This window comes from Homarus americanus, unplaced genomic scaffold (genome assembly GCF_018991925.1).
Source record: "Homarus americanus isolate GMGI-L3 unplaced genomic scaffold, GMGI_Hamer_2.0 scaffold28, whole genome shotgun sequence".
Lineage (NCBI taxonomy): Eukaryota > Metazoa > Arthropoda > Malacostraca > Decapoda > Nephropidae > Homarus > Homarus americanus.
This window is the reverse complement of record NW_024742238.1, coordinates 1198551-1219899: the sequence shown is the minus strand read 5'-3', so window position 1 is coordinate 1219899 and position 21349 is coordinate 1198551. Positions and strand designations below refer to the sequence as shown.

Here is a 21349-nt window from a genome sequence, read left to right as displayed (position 1 = left end):
ATCTTCAAGGGCTCGGCAAGCTCGTTGCACAACTCTGTTAGCACTCTGGGATGCACCATGTTAGGGCTGGGACTCTTATGGACCTTTAGCCTGGACAATTTATTTCTAATACCCTTTTCTGTGAACACAATGTGGGTCAGTGCTGTGTCGAACAGTCTGTCCTCAAAAGCAGGAAGGTTAATTGCATCCTCATCTAGGTGTCATGTAGGATGAATACTACAATAGAAGCAGGGAACAATCGGAAGAAACGGAGTGGGTAAGTGTAAACCCAACAGCCTACTCCTCCTCAGCTAGTGTGCTGAACACAACCTCACTATCACCAACACCTTCTTTAGACGGGCCGATAAGTTCAAGGGTTCTTGGCAACACCCACAATCCAAACATTGCCATCTCATTGAATACATCATTGTCAGAGAAAGAGATTGCTGCGATGTCCTCACCACCAGGTAAACCATGTGTGGCTCAGACCGCTGTGACACAGATGACATAGATCACCGTCTCGTCAAAGCTAAACTCCCCTTTTACATAGCCTCAAAACAACGAAGGCAACCAGCCTCCAGAAGAGGTTTTAAAACCAAGTGACTATAGGATCAAGTAGTAGCATGCATGTTTTCAGAAAGAAGCTTCATGGTGAGCTGATAAACAGCCCAACAACAAACAACCTAAATCTGGCCATGTTACCCTCATGGAAGACAGTAGACTGCCAAGCAGCTACTTTGCAGTCACCTAACGATAGTAAACGTAACGCCGTCGGACAATTGAAAAAGTTTAAGGATAGTCTTAAGATAAACCTGAAAAGGTGCCAAATCGATCCTCCTCACCTGGGAGATGATCACTCCACACCGTAATGCTTGGAGAAGCACCACAAGAAAAGGTATCAATACTTTAGTGTTAACCCGACTGCATACCGAGGTAGACGAGCGCCAACGCCGGAAAGACATTGCCGCCGCTCTTTCCACACTATATGTAACCCTCCACACGTGGTTCAACATCTGTGGACGGCCCTGCCGGTCCCGTATCGGCCTCTCGAGTCACATCAAAGCTCACCAACAAAGGCGACATCTTTAATAACTCATGTCATTGTATTATAGCTGGATGATCGTCATACTCAATTCTGAGTAACACCAAAGTAGTAGTAAGTAGTAGTAATGTTAGAGGATATTATGCAGGTTCAGAGCTGTTACCATACTACACTATATTTGAAACCTTTATATACGGGAGACAACAATATTGTGTCTATGGGACCAAAAATCACAAACGTCATGTCAGATGTAAAACTGAACCTTTTAAGGTAACCTCTGTTACAAAGATTCACCCGAATATGGGTGAAAAGTGTACAGTATACATTGTTTATGGATTAGCTTAACCCTTTGACGACTATTGTTTAAAACTTTAACCCTTTTGACGATGATTTTTTAACCTTTTGATGACAAAAATTTAATCTTCTGACGACTCTGGTTTAAATTTTAACCCTTTGACCATGATGATTTAATCCTTTATTGATTGTGATGATTTAGCCCTTCGGGTCTCAAAGGGTTAAAGCTTAACAGGTGAGATGGCCCTAAATCCACTTTTAACATCTCGTACACAGAAAGGCTCCAAAATTAGTATCACGCCGATTTGAACACCTGAATTGGTCCAACAAGATACAACTTTTGCAACGGTAACTAAAATAGATTTCTATATTGCAAGTGATGAGCTTGAAACACTCCTAAGACTTAACAGATTAACTGAAATGAGACCTAGATACCGATTTCACTTCATAAGGTGAAATCCATGTATTTCACAACTTGGACTCTCAGAAAACTTGTGACAGAATCTCAGATGATTGGAATATTTAAGACTTTTTGTTGACTAATCAGTAAGCAGAATGTCAGCTGACTAACAAGTGGAAACTCTTAGCTGATAAATAAATTTAAAACCATTTCAGTGACTACTATGTCACTGTTAGATGACTAGCATGTTACACTCTCAATTTACAAGCATGCTAAGACTTTCAGTTGACTAATGAGTTTACATAGTGCTGGTTAACTACTAGGAACAGACTCTCATACAAGAAAAAAGAACGCAGAATATCAACTCACCAGATCTGTCGGTGGAGGTCAGGTCAGGGCAGGACTCCAAAAGTTGGGCTACAGCCTTTATGTGACCTTTCCTTGAGGCCCAGTGTAGTGCTGTTCTTCCTGTTTGATCCCAGAATATAATACTGTAATAATTATACTGTGATATCCTTTGACATTTCCAAAGCATCTGATAACATTTAATATCATTCATTAATTGCAAAAATGCTCTTCTGTGGCATTTTCTCCCTATTCCCTTTATTTTTTTTAATCATTCGTAAGGTACAGATAGTTCTGAATATCGTTATCAATTATGGGGTTCCTCCGTGTTCTATGCTACAATCAACTCTTTTTTTATAATAAATATAACCTACACATACTGTATATGATCTGTCATCGGTATACACCCTAGTTCATTCTTAGGCAGACCATTTAGCTCTCCATAGATCTTTAATTTTCACTGTCCCACTCAAACAAAATAAAGAATAACACTACTACTTATAATACTAATATTAATAATAACAATAATAAAATTAGTGTCTCACTCAAATAACAGGGTATAGTGCCATTCTGGTGCTACAATCTCTTCAAATATCTTCTATCTCCAGATGAATACAAAGAAACCTAATAGAATGCAAATTAAATTTTATATATATATATATATATATATATATATATATATATATATATATATATATATATATATATATATATATATATATATATATATATATATATATATATATATATATATATATATATATATATATATATATATATATATATATATAGTTTCTTTATGCCGTCTTTGGCACAGGGTGCTAATAAACACTAAAAATAATACTGAAATAATCTACTGTAGTTGTAGGCCTTACTGTTCTTGTCCCGGATGTTGACGTCGGCACCAGACTGCAGTAGAACGGAAATGACTTCATCATGACCCCGCCTACTGGCCCAAATCAAAGCTGTGGTGCCTGAGGTATCAGTTATGAGTATGATCTAATTAATGATAATAACAATAATGATACTACTACTACTACTACTACTACTACTACTACTACTAATAATAATAATAATAATAATAATAATAATGATGATGATAAACAAACTAAGCAGTATTTGTCGGATTCATCAATTAGTAAATTGAGGAACTCCTTACCTGTTTCATCCTGAAGGTCGAGATTCGCTCCAGCATTTACAAGAATCTCTACCATTTCGCGTTCCCCGTACACTGCCGCCGTCATAAGGGGAGTTTGACCTACAGTATATTGGTGGTAGAGGTGAGGGTTATGAACGACATTAGTGGTATGGTGGTGGTTGTCGTTGTATTGCTGGTAATTACTATGGTTGTAGTAGTAGTTATATCATTTAATTGACCAGGAAGGTAAATTTCAGGAATATGTGTAAACAAAGAAGAGATTAGCATTGGTCCTTTGACAGACAAAAGTACTGACGTACCGTGTGTGTTAGGTAGGTCAGGCAGGGCACCATATTGCAGCAGCTTTTCACTCACGTTCTGTTGACCCCATACAGCTGCTGCCTGTAGTGCTGTTACCCCTGTACACAAGTACACACTTTGGTTAGTACACATACACGCACACTACTGTATATATATATATATATATATATATATATATATATATATATATATATATATATATATATATATATATATATTGATAAAATCACACGAAAAGAAACAACGTGTGATTTTTTAAGATTTATCTTATCCACGTTTTCATTGTGATCTACATGATATATATATATATATATATATATATATATATATATATATATATATATATATATATATATATATATATATATATATATATATATATATATATATTGCAAGATCGTGAAAATAGCTGTGAAGATGTGAGACAGATGAAGTGTTAGACTGAAAAAATCACAGTGTAGAGGTGATCATTACAGTTATGAAGAATGTTTGGAAATACAGAATAAAATGAAGGTTTTGAATTGGGAAGAGGTGGAGGGATGGGTGTTGTTAAGTGGAGGAAGTGAGTGAAGCTGCGAGGTGGTAGGAGGTGAAGAGGGACTTACCCCAGGAGGTCTGGAGATTGGTCTCAGCTCCTGCCTCCAGCAAAACAACGACCATTTGTGTATCCTCCTGAGTGGTGGCCAGGTACAGCGGGAAGTACTCTGTAAACCACCACCATATGACTACTGTGACCACCATGATGATCTCTCTCTCTCCCTCTCTAAGAAGTAGAATTACACCTTTTCTCTATCTCTTTCTCACTTTTCTCTCACTCACTTTCACTTTTTTCTCACTCACTCTTTTAGAAATAAACCACACTCTTCTCTGCCAGTGTTGTAGGAGAAACTACATCCCAGATTCTTGAATGTTCTCGACAACAACACAATTACAGTACATATGACGTCAGTCCTCTGTACACTAAAAGTTAAAATGACCTCACCTCTAGAACTAGGATTATTTAACACTACAGGTATCAGATATGTTACACTAGGACTAGATATACTGTAAGGGCTTAGAGGGGTAGAGCCACACAAAGGGTTAAAGATATACTAATCGGTGAAAATAACTTACACTATGAGTTGGGGGACACCTTACAACGTATAATGAACTTAAGTGAATTAGAAGAGGTTGGGGACTCACTGCTGGTAGGGGTCTGATAGTTAGGGTTGGCCTTGAAGTGGAGCAACGCCTTGACCACGTCCACATGCTTGTTCCATACCGCGTAGAGTAAGGCAGTGAACCCTATGAATACAGTAGGCGTGATGTTTGCGACGGGAATAAAGAATAAGAGAATAGGGATTTCCTGAAGATTAGACACTCCCAGCTTATTTCATCTGATGACTAAACACCTTAATGCTAACCTAACTAAATTCTCATATTTAGCTTTAGAGAGGAATAAATATGGGTTCCTAATCTTCATGAGATCCCAATAATAAATATATTGTATATATCTATGAAATATGAATATCTGTACACGTAAGTATGAGTACCTGTAGAGGCCTCACCTTGAGAAGTAGCAATATCCGGCTTGGCTCCTTTCTTCAGTAGCTTCTCTACCACCTCCAGGAAGCCGCTCTTAGCTGCCAGGTACAAAGCCGTGACGTCTGTGGGACATAATAGCTTTATTCTCTCTGTCTCTTTCCTGGCTACTGAAGCACCGCCGTACAGTACATTAAAACAGCATCTTAATATGTCATAAACGTACAGTACATTCTGAATATTAAATAAATCATATAAAACACAAGATAAAATGAAAATGAGAATGACGTCTCCCTTCACCAAATACTGTCACGTCTATGGTAGTTGACGTCAGGTAAATGTTTGCCAATTGCAGTACAGTGCACGTTTTCTCACTTGTGTCACCAGTAAACATAAACAAACAGGTTCTCACCAGCATAACTCTCGCGATTAACGTCGGCGCCTCTCATCAACAGTTCCTCCACCATCACAGTGTTGTTCCTGGAGGCGGCCCACATCAGAGCTGTGTAGCCGCGGTACCAGCCTACCAGTGGTCAAAGTCATACTGTATCCAAATTTAAAATCAAAGCCAGTGGTTTTTCTATATCGCTCAAATGTGTATATCTGTTCTTCAAAATAGTAAGTTGTCGATGTATTTCATTCAAGATACTTATTTATTTTACTAAATTTAGACAATATTTTACTGAGAATATACATCGTAATGATGTGATACTCGGAACAGGTAAAGATTATTGCCAAAAGAAGAACAAGGTTAAAATGATAGAGAGATTACCGGACTTCTCAGCATAGTTAATGTCAGCATTTCTCCCCTGGAGGATCTGTCTCATACGGCCCAGCTTCCCCTTCGTCGCCGCCGTCAGTAGCGCCATACCTACCGGAACATACCACTTACCATTATACCTCCAAACACCTGTAGCCACCCATACCTACATTCCGTCACACATGTATCCACATACATTTCTGTACCTACACACCTGTACCCACACACCTGTACCCACGCACCTGTACCCACATACATTAATTTTGTACACGCACATCTGCCAGTTACTTTACTTTATAATCTTCACCACTGATCGGCCTGTTAGCCGGACAGCTCCAGGTATGAACACCCGACTGAGTAATGTCCTCTGAGGTGTTTATAAGATCCTATTAAGTCATCCCTTCTCAACCTATATAGTATAAGCTAGGCAACTGCAGGCGTTCTAATCTCTCTGGGTACCTGAGGTGCCATAGTGCAGGCACTAGTCTGGAAGCCCTCCTTTTGACATTTTCAATCAACTGACAATCTCTGGCATATCTTGGTGACCAGACAGTACTCCAAACGGGAACGCATCTAATTTTTGAAGAGCGTTATGAGGGACGGACCATGAGATATACAGGCCATGCACCACTCAGCATCACTCTACAGCCAACAGTATTCTGTTCTACGGGAAATAAATGTTTCCTTAAATTCACTAATACTTAATCACAGGACGCTGGTGTAAGAATAGGTGTAATAAACTCTGTATACATGGTTATTAATATCTTGGTATTACACAAGACATGTCACAAGACTAATTATGGATTTAGTAGAAAGAGAGAGGTAAATAAAGTACCAAAATGCAATTACAATCATATTCTGACACAACAACACGAACTCCAAGTCTACTTACCAGGAGACTTGCGACAGAGGACGTAGTGGGGGCCAGACACCAACATCACCACTAGTAGTAGTAGAGCCACACTCGCCCTCATCCCTCCCTCACACTCCTGCAGGACGCTGAGGATCACTAGGGGTCCTGCAGTACTAACAGTGTTCAATAAGTCACAACTTAACATGATGAGACGTGTTGATAACCAATAAAAAAAATCATACTGAGACCTAATGACCCTCTAGATTTCACAAGTGACCTTGATTCTTTGATCCCAATAGTAAAATGTTTTTTTCACAACCCAAGGAAATTGTATCAGTGAAAGTTCGTGGCGCTTAGTAGGCAAACACTGCTTTATCCTGAGGAAATCATCTTTAAACTTCTTCCGCAAGAGCTAAAGATAACAACAGAAACAAATGAACTTACAATAACTAGACCACAAACTGAGCAGAATCAGAGGCACCAACAAACACAAGTCAGTAAACATAAGACAGGAGTCGTATCAAGGGTTCAAAGCTAATGCAATATGGATTCTAAGGTTCACAGATACACTATAAACATCTTTACACACACTTTTGAAAAACATCATCGTATATGAATTAAGCCCTTAACCCAGGAGACGGGAGCTCCACACACTCTCATCGACAACTTATCACTGGTCACCTGTGGTTGACGCCGCTAAATTACCGGAAACGGAAGCAGTTTGTTTTTTCCTTGTTTGAGGTGGGAGAGTTGTGACTGGTGTGGCAGTGGTGTGTGGTGCCAGAGACCCGGATAACGTGTCTGGCATAAGAGTCACTCCAGCGTGGAGGAAAGACGGGTGAATTTTCGTTTGGAGAAATTCCTAAACAATTGTACCTACAGGGATAAAGATATCATTTTGAGATGAAAGTAAAGCGAGTGAACGTTCGTCTAGCGTACTTAAAATAAGAGGGGAACGTCAGGCGCTACTGACTGCTTGTAATGGTATTGTTGTTACGGTACGGGCGTGAGAGTAATGGCGACCCGATAACCAGGATGTGATCTTGTCTGGCTATCACGCGACAAGGTTTTGTGTGTGTGTGTGTGTGTGTGTGTGTGTGTGTGTGTGTGTGTGTGTGTGTGTGTGTGTGTGTGTGATATACTTTGTTACAGCAGGATTAAAAATTGAAAAATGACATAACGTGTTACAACTTGATGAAACACATTACGTGATATTAAGTAATTTACCGTGATAAAACATATAAAATGATATATACGGGGATAACAACAACTTCCGGCTGAATATATAAGAGCAGAAAAAACGTAGTAATTATGTTTTGTAGTCTTATTAGTCTTCCTGTGTAAGCAAAAATACACATACTAACGACTATGCAAGGACACACAAACACACACACACACACACACACACACACACACACACACAGACACACACGATCATGTATGTGTATGTGTTTAGAATTAAAAAATGCATAAATCACTTACAAGCAGGAGACCAGTTGTGACAGCTTATGGACGACCAGTGGAGTTCTTACAATCTCTGGATCACTATTATGTGTTTGGACGACCTCTGGAGGACTCGGGGACAACCAATGCGGGTTTGGACGACCATTATATGATGAAACGACTTCCGGACGATCAGCGTGGGTTGGGATGACTTCTTGACGCTCAGTGTGAGTTGGAATGACCTCTGATCCACAACAGGGAATGGACGACCAGGTGGGCGGGCGCCAGGACCAGGACTGACCGAATTTATCCCCGCCCACCCTCCTCCCGGCATTGTTTCCGCCCACTCCCCCCACCCGGTTTTTACGAACCCCCTGAACCTCGCTTTGCCGCCCATTTCTACCCACTTTACACCCACTGTCGTCCAAACAACTACACCCAATCCATTTACGTCATAGCTGCCCATTTATACCATGAAACTACCTATTCATGCCCATATTCATCCCGCATCACCTACCCTCATCCACTCACCCACCCACCCACCCACCTGCACTATCTACATCCATACATCCTTTACCTATTCACTCCCATGTTCTGGTATCTCCCTCACCCACCCAACCTAGCCTACCAACTTTCATCAAATCCACCCCACCCACCCCAATTTGTCATTCACCCGCTCACAACCACACCCAGTCGCACCAATAACACCTCACCACCGCCCAATCCCGCCTACCGCCCACCTCTATGTCTGTGGTACGAGATATTGAACACATTACTTATTTATGTGTCCCAGGCTTCCCTCCCAATCATTACCCCCCCTCCCCCAGTCTGGTTGCCAGACAAACAAAGAGACGGCTAGCAGGTAATCACTCATAAAAGTTCGTGGGGGTCCGTGTGTGTGTGTGCGCGCCAGTCCAGTCCCCACCTCATTCTGGACGGCGAGTCTGTGTATAGCGATGTGACAACGCACACACGCACACACACGGCAGAACCGTGTCTTTTGGGTAATCAGGTCAGACAGGATTATGTTTGCCAATCAGTTATTATCGTTAGTCATAATCAGGTTGCACATTCAGTGTTGATATGAAGGTTAGAGCCCCTTCGATTTCTAAGCATTAATTAAGCAGCAGAGACGACGGTAGTGCAAGTCGAGGTGCATTCCAATCCGTTCGAAAATTTGCTTTGTATCCACATGAATAATATTGTAAACCGTTAAGAGTTCAACCCAGACAGTATCTACCATTAACGTAGTATAATATATCTTCTTCATATATTCTTCTATATATCCAACGCAAACCCATTCTGAATAATAGGTAATAAAACATTTAAAGTAGACGAAGACTCGAAACAATGAGCAGTGAAGCGGTTGGCTATCGTTGTAATAGAACAGTCCCGAGTATAAGGCAACAGTCTACTGGAGCAAACACACCAAGCCATTTATAGAAAGAAATCGGTCGAATTAAAAGAACGGAACTGTGAAAGTTTCGTATGTTTAACATATATAACATATCATTACCATCTTTATTAATACAAGGATTTTACCTAAATTAGTATCGCAGAACGGCAGTAAACACTTGACCCCTCTCGTCTATAGTCTTCACCTGGCAAAACCTCCCCTTTACCTCCCTCCTCCTCCACTCCGCCTCTGTCGTATTGCTTCGTCTTCACATATCGAAGCGTCTCATGGTTCAGGTAACAGAGGACTGTGGTCATATTGTCCATGACAATTTTAACCCTCATATGCTGTCACACATATGCAAATGTATAAACATTATATGAAATAGCACAATATTTGCATGGACAAATATTCCTGTCAAACAGGTCTGATTGAACACACACAGTTCCAACAGTTTCACCGTGTATGTTCGTGTATGCGTTGTCTCGTGCCCAGAGATTTGTCGTCCAGAAAGGGGTGGGGATGAGATTCACCCACACACACGGAGGCCCCCCATGAACATTTATGAGTGACTTCTATAGTATCTCAAAACAGTATCTGCCAGGGTGGGTCCGATGACTTCCGAAATGCCACATGCAACTCGAGATGTCCCTGGAGGGTTGGCATGCGTGGTTCTGTCGCATACTGATTCTACAGCATTTGGTAACCGAACATCATGTTAATTACACCGAAATAAATACACATTGCATTACTTATGTTAAAAGATACACCAAAATAAATGCCTGTCCCAATATCTATCATCCGTGGTCTCATATTGTTTCACACAGAGTATAGGCAGATACTTTTTGAGATACTATACATAGACAGACAGACACAGACAGGAGCAATGTGTGCAGTTAAACAGTTGCAATACTTTTAGGCTGTTCGGTGTGATTCATAATTTTTGTCGTAGTTAGGGATCGACTTGCAGTTTTTGTGGTGGATACACGGCATGGGAAAAGTAGTAGGTAGTAGGCAACTATCAAACAGGGAGGTAATAATACTAATACTAATAATAATGATAATAGTAATAATAATAATATTTAACGGCTTATTGAAAGAACATGGCAGCCGGAAGGCTGAAAATATACAGTTACATAATTGGGGAATGGATCTCTTGATTTATAATTAATATACAAGTAACATAAGTGATGCAAATATGATATATAATAACTAGGTGGGGAGAAACACAAACTACAGGGCATTTCAACAGTGACAGTGTAAAAAGTAAGATGGACTGGGAGTGAATACATTGGCTGATTACAAGTTATTCATAATTTTTACAATGGTTGAGATTGGGCTGTTCTTATAGCGTATGGGCTGGATGCGGTTGTGGTGTCGAACAGCAATTCCCGAACGAGTGATCTTGGGTGGTAGTAGGATTAGGTGTCGAGGATGGTTCATAAGCTTCTCACCAAATTTGCAGGTGAGGTCGTGCTGATGGTCAGAGAGAGCCGAGAGGGTCAGTGTGCTGAGCGCTTCTTGATATGTGGAGTAGGAAGGGGAGAGAATAATCTTGCAGGCCCTCTTTTGCACTTTTTCTAGGTGTTTACTTTGTATGGCATTTAGGGAGGAAGACCAGGTAGGGTAGGCATAGGTGAGCTTGGGAAGTATGAATGTTGAGTAAACACTAAGGAGCTCGGGCACAGGAACTCCGAGGGACTTGAGTCGGCGCAGGAGGTGGAGATGGAAACTGGAGGATTTGACAACTTCACTGACAAGTGATTTCCAATTTAGTTTGTTGTCTATGGTGACGCCGAGGAGTTTAGTGGAATCTACAACCTGGAGTGTGTTGGGACCTAAAGTAATGGAAGGGGGTGGGACAGCGTCGAAGGAGAGGTTGATGTGCATAACCATGGTCTTCGTATGGTTGATGGCGACGTGGTTGTTGGTGGCCCAATTTGGGACACTGTTCAATAAATCCTGAAGGACGGTATAGTCGGGAGCAGAATTGTTGACACTGATCCTAATGGTGGAGTCGTCGACATATTTCCAGCGAGCAGGGGTTTCTCTTAGGTTATCATTGATAAGCATAAGGAAGCATAGTGGTCCCATCTTGGTGCCTTGGGGGACGCCAAAGGTGAGTAACTGAAAGGTGGAGACAGCTCCTCGGAAGCGTACAGCTTGGCGTCGGTTACTGAGGAAGTCTGTAAGCCATGGTATAAGACTTCTTTGAAACCTGAGGTCGATAGCTTTTATGATGATTAAATTGTGGTTGACTAGGTCAAATGCCTTGGTGAAAGTCAAGGAAGGCGACAGCTACAAACGTTTTTCGTTTTTCCAGATGGCGGTATATGTAGTCGAGAAAGCTGACAAGACAGTGAGTGGTGGAGGAAGTTTTCATATTACCAAATTGCTGAGGATCTACGGCGCCTGCAATATCAGCATAAGCCCAGTCAAATACAAAACTTTCACAGATTAAGCTGGGTATTGGGGTGATTGCAATGGGTCGTAGCTGATTTAAGGATTGTGGGCTGGTTGACTTGGGCACTGGTGACACATATGAAGTCTTCCAGTCAGCTGGGCATCTGGCTTGACTGAGGGAAGCATTGATGATGGAGCAGAGGAGTTTAGCTAGCTCCGAGAAGAACTCCTTGAAGAGTTTCATTGGTAAGTCAATGGGGGTGGTAGAGCGTTTTAACTTCAGTTTGTCCAGACGTTTTGCTACTTCAAATTCTTCTACTAAGTCAGTGGGACAGGGAGCTGGTAGGTAACCAGGGAGGTAAGTTGGGTCAAGCCGGGGGAGCGTCTGGCATATAGTAGCGAAATGGTTATTTGATTGCTCAGCTGCGTCAACATTAGTGAGATGGCTAAGGAAGGGGAGGGGGTGTGTCTTATTGTTTAATCCTCGGAGTTCTTTAAGCTTACCATACCACTGACTGGTGTTGGTCTGCATCAGGTGTTGCAATTTGGTTGGGTAGTGAGACTTCCTTGCAGTGCTTAATTCGCGGATGACTCGGTTGTGAAGGGACCTGTAGCGGTTGTGGTCATTGAGATAAAAGGTTCTGTCTCTCTGTTGCCTAAGTCTTTTGATCCGAGGTGTAATCCAGGGCAAGTCAACTGGGTGAGATCTGATTGACTTCTCGGGGAAGAAGTGGTGGTGAGCTTCCGTGGGGGTGTTGGTATGATTTATCCATTTGGTGTCCACGTCATCCACACTAAGTACTTCAGTCCAGGGATGGTGAACTATCCACTGCCCGAAGGACGCACTTGAGAGTCAGTAATCGGCCTGTAGGTCTTGATGTAGGGTCTCTGTACTTGAGTGGGAGTGGCAGCTGGGGACCAGAGCACTGATAGGTGTGTGCTACTCCCGATAGGAGGCATTGGAGTATTGTGGTGGAGTGCTTTGTGTGTGTTGGAGTACTGTGTGTGTTGGAGTACTGTGGTGGAGTACTTTGTGTGTGTTGGAGTACTGTGTGTCTGGTGGAGTACTGTGTGTGTGTGTGTGTTGGAGTATTGTGTGTCTGTTGGAGTACTGTGAGTGTGTTGGAGTATTGTGTGTGTATTTAAGTACTGTGTGTGTGTTAAACTACTGTGTGAGTGTTGGAGTACTGTGTGTCTGTGTGTATTTGAGTACTGTGTGTATTGGAGTACTGTGTGAGTGTTGGAGTACTGTGTGTGTTGGAGTACTGTGTGTGTATTGGAGTACTGTATGAGTGTTGGAGTACTGTGTGTGTTGGAGTACTGTGTGAGTGTTGGAGTACTGTGTGTGGAGTTTTGTGTGTGTGTGTGTTGACTGTGTGTGTGTTGAAACACTGAGTGTGTGTTGCTGCACAGTGTGTGTGTTGAAGCACTGTGTGTGTGTATTAAAGTACTGTGTGTAATACTGTGTGTATTGTACTTGATTGAAGTACTGTGTGTGTGTACTGAAGTGTGTGTGTGCTGGAGCACTGAGTGTGTGTTGGAGCACTGTGTGTGTATTGAAGCATGTGTGTGTGTTGCAGTACTGTGTGTGTGTATTGCAGCACTGTGTGTGTGTTGAGCACTGTGTGTGTATTGAAGCACTGTGTGTGTGTGTTGAGCACTGTGTGTGTATGGAAGCACTGTGGTGTGTGTGTGTGTGTGTGTGTGTGTGTGTGTGTGTGTGTGTGCAGTGGTGTGGGCGTTGGAGCACTGTGTGTGTGGAGCACTGTGGTTGTGTATTGAAGCACTGTGTGAGTGTGTGTGTGTGTATATTGAAGCACTGTGTGTGTGTGTGTGTGTGTGTGTGTGTGTGTATTAAGCACTGTGTGTGTGTGTGTGTGTATTGAAGCACTGTGTGTGTATTGAAGTACTGAGGTGTACAGTACGTGTGTGTATTGGCTATTGTGTGTGTGGTGTGTTGATTGTATTGTTGTGTGCAAAAAGTGTGTGTGTTGTATTGAAGCACTGCACGAGTGTGTATTGTACTGTGTGTGTGTGTGCCAGCACTATGTATGTGTTGGAGCACTGTGTGTGTGCTGTTGATACTGTATGAGTGTTGGCACTGTGTGTGTGTTGAAGCACTGTGTGTGTGAGGAAACGTGTGGTTGAGCACTGTGTGTGTGTTGAGTACTGTGTGTGTGTGTTGGCGTACTGAGTGTGTGTTGAGTTGTGTGTGTGTGTTGGAGTACTGTGTGTGTGTTGGAGCACTGTGTGTGTGTTGGAGCACTGTGTGTGTGTTGAAGCACTGTGTGTGTGTTGTGTTGAGCACTGTGTGTGTGTGGACTGTGTGTGTTGAAGCACTGTGTGTGTGTGGAGCACAGGTGTTGGAGACTGTGGGTGTTGAGCACTGTGTGTGTTGAACACTGTGTGTCTGTTGGAGCACTGTGTGTGTGTTGTTGTGTGTGTGTGTGTGGGAGCACTGTGTGTGTGTTGGAGCACTGTGTGGGTGTTGAGCACTGTGTGTGTTGGATTGTGTGTGTTGAAACACTGAGTGTGTTGGAGCACTGAGTGTAAAGTGTGTGTGCGTTGAGCACTGTGTGTTGAAGCGCACTCAGTGTGTGTGAGTACTGTGTGTCTGATGGAGTTCTGTGTGTGTGTTGGAGCACTGTGTGTGTATTTACACTGTGTGTTGGAGCACTGTGTGAGTGTTGGAGCACTGTGTGTCTGATGGAGTTCTGTGTGTGTGTTGAGCACTGTGTGTGTGTATTTACACTGTGTGTTGGAGCACTGTGTGAGTGTTGGAGACTGTGTGTGTGTGTGGAGCACTGTGTGGGTGTTGGAGCACTGTCTGAGTGTTGGAGTACTGTGTTTGTGTGTGGTATGTGTGTCTGTTGAGTACTGTGTATGTGTGTTGGAGCACTCAGTGTGTGTTGGAGCACTGTGTGTGTGTGGGAGTATTCAGTGTGTTGGAGCACGGTATATGTGTGTTGGAGCATTGTGTGTGTGTGTGTTGAGCATTGTATCTGTTGGAGTACTGTGTGTGTGTTGAGCATTGTGTGTGTTGAGCACTGTGTAAAAATTGTGCACTGTGTGTGTGTTGGAGCATTGTGTGTGTGTGTGTGTTGAGCATTGTGTGTGTTGAGCACTGTGTGTCTGTTGAGCACTGTGTGTGTGTGTGAGCATTGTGTGTGTGTTGTTGTGTACTGTGTGTCTGTGAGCACTTGTGTGTAATGTGTGTGTGTGTGTTGAGTACTGTGTGTGTGTGTTGTGAGCACTGTGTCTGTTGAGCTGTGTGTGTGTTGAACATTGTGTGGTGTGTGTTGGAGCACTGTGTACTGTTGGAGTATTGTGTGTCTGTTGAGCACTGTGTGTGTGTGTGTACTGTGTTTGTTGGAGTACTGTTGTTTTGGAGTACTGTGTGTGTGTGAGGAGCAATGTGTGTCTGCTGGAGTACTGAGTGTCTGTTGGATACTGTGTGTGTTTGAGCACTGTGTGTGTTTTGGAGTACTGTGTGTTTGTTGGAGTACTGTGTGTGTTTTGTGTGTCTGTTGAGTATTGTGTGTGTGTGGAGTACTGAGTGTCTGTTGGAGCACTGTGTGTGTTGGATACAAGTACTGTGTGTTTGTTGAGTACTGTGTGTGTTTTGGGAGTACTGTGTGTGTGTGAGCACACTGTGTGTTTTAGAGCACTGTGTGTGTGTGTTGGAGTACTGCACAATAATAATAATACACAATATTATATATACACACACACACACACACACACACAATTATTATTATTATTATTATTATTATTATTATTATTATTATTATTTAACGGATTATTGAAAGAGCATTGCAGCCGGAAGGCTGAAAATATACAGTTACTTAATTGGGGAATGGGTCTCTTGATTTACAAATAATATACAAGTAACATAAGTGATACAAATATGATATATAATAACTAAGTGGGGAGAAGCTCAAACTACAGGGCATTTCAACGTAGTGACCGTGCAAAAAGTAAGATTGACTGGGAGTGAATACACTGGGTTGATTACAAGTTATTTATAATTTTTACAATGGTTGGGATTAGGTTGTTCTTTTGGCGATCAGTTCGTGCTCGCATGGGCTGGATGCGGTTGTGGTGTCGAACAGCAATTCCCGGGTGAGGGATCTCGGGTGGTAGTAGGGGCCAGTGTCGAGGATGGTGCAGAAGCTTCTCACCAAATTTGCAGGTGAGGTCGTGGTGGTGGTCAGAGAGGGTCAGTGTGTTGCTTCTTGATATGTAGAGTAGGAAGGGGAGAAAATAATCTTGCGTGCCCTCTTTTGCACTTTTTCTACGTGTTTACGTTGTATGGCATTTAGGGAGGAAGACCAGGTAGGGTAGGCATAGGTGAGCTTGGGAAGTATGAATGTTGATTAAACACTGAGGAGCTCGGGCACAGGAACTCCGAGGGACTTGAGTCGGCGGAGGAGTTGGAGACGGAAACTGGAGGAATTGACAACTTCACTGACGCGTGGTTTCTAATTTAGTTTGTTGTCTATGGTGACGCCGAGGAGCTTAGTGCAATCTACAACCTGGAGTGTGTTGGAACCTAAAGTAATGGAAGTTGGTGGGACAGCGTCAGAGGAGAGGTTGATGTGCATAACCATGGTCTTGGTATGGTTGATGGTGACGTGGTTGTTGGTGGCCCTGTTTTGGAGACAATTCAATAAATCCTGAAGGGCGGTATAGTCGGGAGTAGAATTGTTGACACTGATCCTAATGGTGGAGTCGTCGACATATTTCCAGCAAGCAGGGATTTCTCTTAGGGCATCATTGATAAGCATAAGGAAGCATAGTGGTCCCATCTTGGTGCCCTGTAGGATGCCACAGGTGAGTGACTGAAAGGTGGAGACAGCCCCTCGGAAGCATACAGCTTGGCGTCGGTTACTGAGGAAGTCTGTATGCCATGGTATAAGTCTTCTTTGAAACCTGAGGTCAAGAGCTTTGTTGCTGATTAAATTGTGGTCGACTAGGTCAAATGCCTTGGTGAAGTTAAGGAAGGCGACAGCTAGATACGTTTTTCGTTTTGCCAGATGGCAGTATATGTAGTCAAGAAAGCTGACAAGACTGAGTGGTGGAGGGCGTTTTTATATTACCAAATTGCTGAGGATCTACGGCGCCTGCAATATCAGCATAAGCCCAATCAAACACAAAACTTTCACAGATTAAGCTGGGTAGTGTAGTGATTACAATGGGTCGTAGCTGATTTAAGGATTTTGGGCTGGTTGACTTGGGCACTGGTGACACATATGAAGTCTTCCAGTCAGCTGGGCATCTGGCTTGACTGAGGGAAGCATTGGTGATTGAGCAGAGTTTAGCTAGCTCCGAGAAGAACTCCTTGAAGAGTTTCATTGGTAAGTCAATGGGGGTGGTAGAGCGTTTTAACTTCAGTTTGTCCAGACGTTTTGCTACTTCAAATTCTTCTACTAAGTCAGTGGGACAGGGAGCTGGTAGGTAAACAGGGAGATAAGTTGGGTCAAGCCGGGGGAGCGTCTGGCATATACTGTAGTAGCGAAATGGTTATTTGATTGCTCAGCTGCGTCAGCATTAGTGAGATGGCTAAGGAATGGGAGGGGGGGTGTCTTATTGTTTAGTCCTCAGAGTTCTTTAAGCTTACCATACCACTGACTGGTGTTGGTCTGCTTCAGGTGATGCAATTTGGTTGGGTAGTGAGACTTCCTTGCAGTGCGTAATTCGCGGATGACTCGGTTGTGAAGGGACCTGTAGCGGTTGTGGTCATTGAGATAAAAGGTTCTTTCTCTCTGTTGCTTAAGTCTTTTGATCCGAGGTGTAATCTAGGGCAAGTCAGCTGGGTGAGATCTGACGGACTTCTCGGGGAAGAAGTGGTGGTGAGCTTCCGTGGGGGTGTTGGTATGATTTATCCATTTGGTGTCCACGTCATCCACACTAAGTACTTCAGTCCAGGGATGGTGAACTATCCACTGCCCGAAGGACGCACTTGAGAGTCAGTAATCGGCCTGTAGGTCTTGATGTAGGGTCTCTGTACTTGAGAGGGAATAGCAGCTGGGAACCAGAGCACTGATAGGTGTGTGCAACATCCGATAGGAGGCATTGATTGAGGTGGCTGTTACTGGTCCGTTAAGTCGGTTAAGATAAAGTCAAGGGTATTTTTACCGTGTGTGGGTAAGTTCACAACTTGTGATAGTGACAGCTGGTCCTGGATATCCGTGATGTCAATTTCATAAAAATCCCCGCATAATACTAACTTGATACATGGGTACCTAACTCTGAGGTGGTCTGAGGTGGGAATGAGATGATTGATAAGAGTGTCTCTGGTGGGTGAGCGAGGCGGATGGTATGACACACAGGTTATGATATAGGCAGTGTGGCGTGGGTGGGCCCGTGGCACAGCACGTACCCACAATGCCTCCACATCTGCTGGGACTTGAGCATCCAGGCGTGACGAGCGTAGGTCACCTTGGCAGAAGAGGGCAACGACCCTCTATGCTTCCATGTGAACGAAGGTGATGAAAGAGTTGACAGCCATCAATATGACACGTTTCAGGCACAATTTGCCAAGCCTCACATATGGCAACGACGTTGTGTGTGTGTGTGTGTGTGTGTGTGTGTGTGTGTGTGTGTGTGTGTGTGTGTATTGGAGTACTGTGTTTGTATGTTGCAGTACTGTGTGTGTGCGTATTGGAGTAATATGTGTCTGTTGGAGTACTGTATGTGTGTTGGATTATTGTGTGTATGTTGGAGTACTGTGTGTGTGTGTTGGAGTATTGTGTGTATGTTGGAGTACTGTATGTGTGTGTTGGAGTATTGTGTGTATGTTGGAGTACTGTATGTGTGTTGGAGTATTGTGTGTGTGTTGGAGTAGTGTGTGTGTGTGTTGGAGTATTGTGTGTGTGTGTGTGTGTGTTAGAGTACTGTGTGTGTTGGATTCCTGTGTGTGTGTCGGAGTACTGTGTGTCTTAGAGTACTGTGTGTGTGTGTCAGAGTACTGTGTATGTGTGTGTGCGTTAGTGTATTTTGTGTGTGTTGGAGGACTGTGTGGCTTAGAGTACCGTGTGTGTATTGGAGTATTGTGTGTGTTGGAGTACTGTGTATTGGAGTACGATATGTATGTGTGTGTGTGTGTGTGTGTGTGTGTGTGTGTGTAGCCACACACAGGGTGGTGAAATGCGTCTAGAGTAGCAGCATTATGTTAGTGTTAAGGTGCAAACACTGCTGCTCCCTCTCACTTTCACCTACCGCCGCTGGCTAGCCATCATGGCGATCAGGGAAGCAACTTACATAAGTCTTCCCCTGCCAGTACACAGCCTCTTCACCATCAAGACTCCAGCTGTGCCTCCTTGTGGCAATACACGGTAACTGGGTATCTCGTGGGCCCAGGCTAGATCAACAGGGGATCTCGGAGTAGCAATGGGCACCGGAGGGACGGCACATAGGCCCACTGGTTGAATATCTACTTTTCGGGAAGTAGATTATCGACTTTTGGGGAAATATTACCTAATTTCCGAATTAGATTTTCATAGAAAACGGGAAAATTGTATCACACCTACTTCCTGGGAAAGTTGGTTATCTACTTATCATAGAAAACAGGAAATTAGTATCATAGAAAATGGGAAATATCTACTTTCCGGGAAAGTTGGTTATCTACTTCCCGAAAAGTAGATTGACTACTTTTTGGGAAAGCAGATTATCGACATTTTGGGAAAGTAAATTATCGATTTTGGGGGAAATATTACCTAATTTTCCGAAGTAGATTTTCATAGAAAACGGGAAATTTGTATCACAGAAAATGGGAAATATCTACTTTCCAGGAAAGTTGGTTATCTACTTTCCCGAAAAGTAGATATTCTTCTTTTCAGAAAGTAGATTATCGACTTTTCGGGAAAGCAGATTATCGACTTTTTGGGAAAGTAGATTATCGATTTTTGGGGAAATATTACCTAATTTTCCGAAGTAGATTTTCATAGAAAACGGGAAATTTGTATCACAGAAAATGGGAAATATCTACTTTCCAGGAAAGTTGGTTATCTACTTTCCCGAAAAGTAGATATTCTACTTTTCAGGAAGTAGATTATCGACTTTGCAGGGAAGTAGATTATCGACTTTTGGGGAAATATTACCTAATTTTCTGAAGTAGATTTTCATAGAAAACGGGAAATTTGTGTCACAGAAAATGGGAAATATCTACTTTCCGGGAAAGTTGGTTATCTACTTCCCGAAAAGTAGATTGACTACTTTTTGGGAAAGCAGATTATCGACATTTTGGGAAAGTAAATTATCGATTTTGGGGGAAATATTACCTAATTTTCCGAAGTAGATTTTCATAGAAAACGGGAAATTTGTATCACAGAAAATGGGAAATATCTACTTTCTGGGAAAATTGGTTATCTACCCATCATAGAAAACGGGAAATTTTTATAATAGAAAATGAGAAATATCTACTTTCTGGGAAAGTTCGTTATCTACTTTCACGAAAAATCGATAAACTACTGCCAGAAAAGTAGATAATCTACTTTTCGTGAAAGTAGATAACCAACTTTCCCGGAAAGTAGATATTTCCTTTTTCTATGATAGAAATTTCCCATTTTCTATGCTAAGTAGATAAACAACTTTGCCAGAAAGCATATATTTTCCATTTTCTGTGATACAAATTTCCCGTTTTCCATGAAAATCTACTTCGGAAAATTAGGTAATATTTCTCAAAAAGTCGATAATATACTTCCCCGAAAAGTCGATAATCTACTTTCCCGAAAAATAGATTATCTACTTTTCAGGAAAGTAGATTATCTACTTTTCGGGAAAGTAGATAACCAACTTTCCAGGAAAGTAGATATTTACCATTTTCTATGATACAAATTTCCCGTTTTCTATGAAAATCTACTTAGGAAAATTAGATATTTCCCAAAAAGTCGATAATCAAATTCCCCGAAAAGTCGATAATCTACTTTCCTGAAAAGTAGATAATCTATTTTTTCGGTAAAGTAGATAACCAACTTTCCAGGAAAATAGATATTTTCTATTTTCTGTGATACAAATTTCCCGTTTTCTATGAAAATCTACTTCGGAAAATTAGGTAATATTTCCCAAAAAGTCGATTGTCTACTTCCCCGAAAAATCGATAATCTACTTCCCCGAAAAGTCGATAATCTACTTTTCGGAAAAGTAGATAACCAACTTTCCCGGAAAGTAGATATTTCCCATTTTCTATTATACAAATTCTCCGTTTTCTATGATAGGTAGATAACCAATTTTCCCAGAAAGTAGATGATTCCCATTTTCTGTGACACAAATTTCCCGTTTTCTATGAAAATCTACTTCAGAAAATTAGCTAATATTTCGAAAATCGATAATTCCCCGAAAAGTGGAAAATCTACTTTCCCGAAAAGTAGATAATCTACTTTCACGAAAAGTAGATACTCTACTTTTCGGGAAAGTAGATTATCGACTTTTCGGGGAAATATTACCTAATTTT

General features: G+C 42.1%; 1 protein-coding gene across 1 annotated transcript; it reads right to left on the bottom strand.

The window, feature by feature from the left end:
* Positions 1-1873: 1873 nt before the first annotated feature.
* On the bottom strand, positions 1874-7095 carry LOC121876540 (kinase D-interacting substrate of 220 kDa B-like). Its single transcript, XM_042381734.1, has 11 exons — positions 6693-7095; positions 5813-5911; positions 5453-5563; positions 5067-5165; positions 4702-4803; positions 4125-4223; positions 3519-3617; positions 3220-3318; positions 2936-3034; positions 2085-2183; positions 1874-1902 (listed from the first exon to the last, which is right to left on the bottom strand). The coding sequence occupies exons 1-11, from the start codon at positions 6856-6858 to the stop codon at positions 1874-1876; spliced, it is 1101 nt and encodes a 366-aa protein (XP_042237668.1). The 5' UTR covers positions 6859-7095.
* Between the last annotated feature and the right edge of the window lie 14254 nt (positions 7096-21349).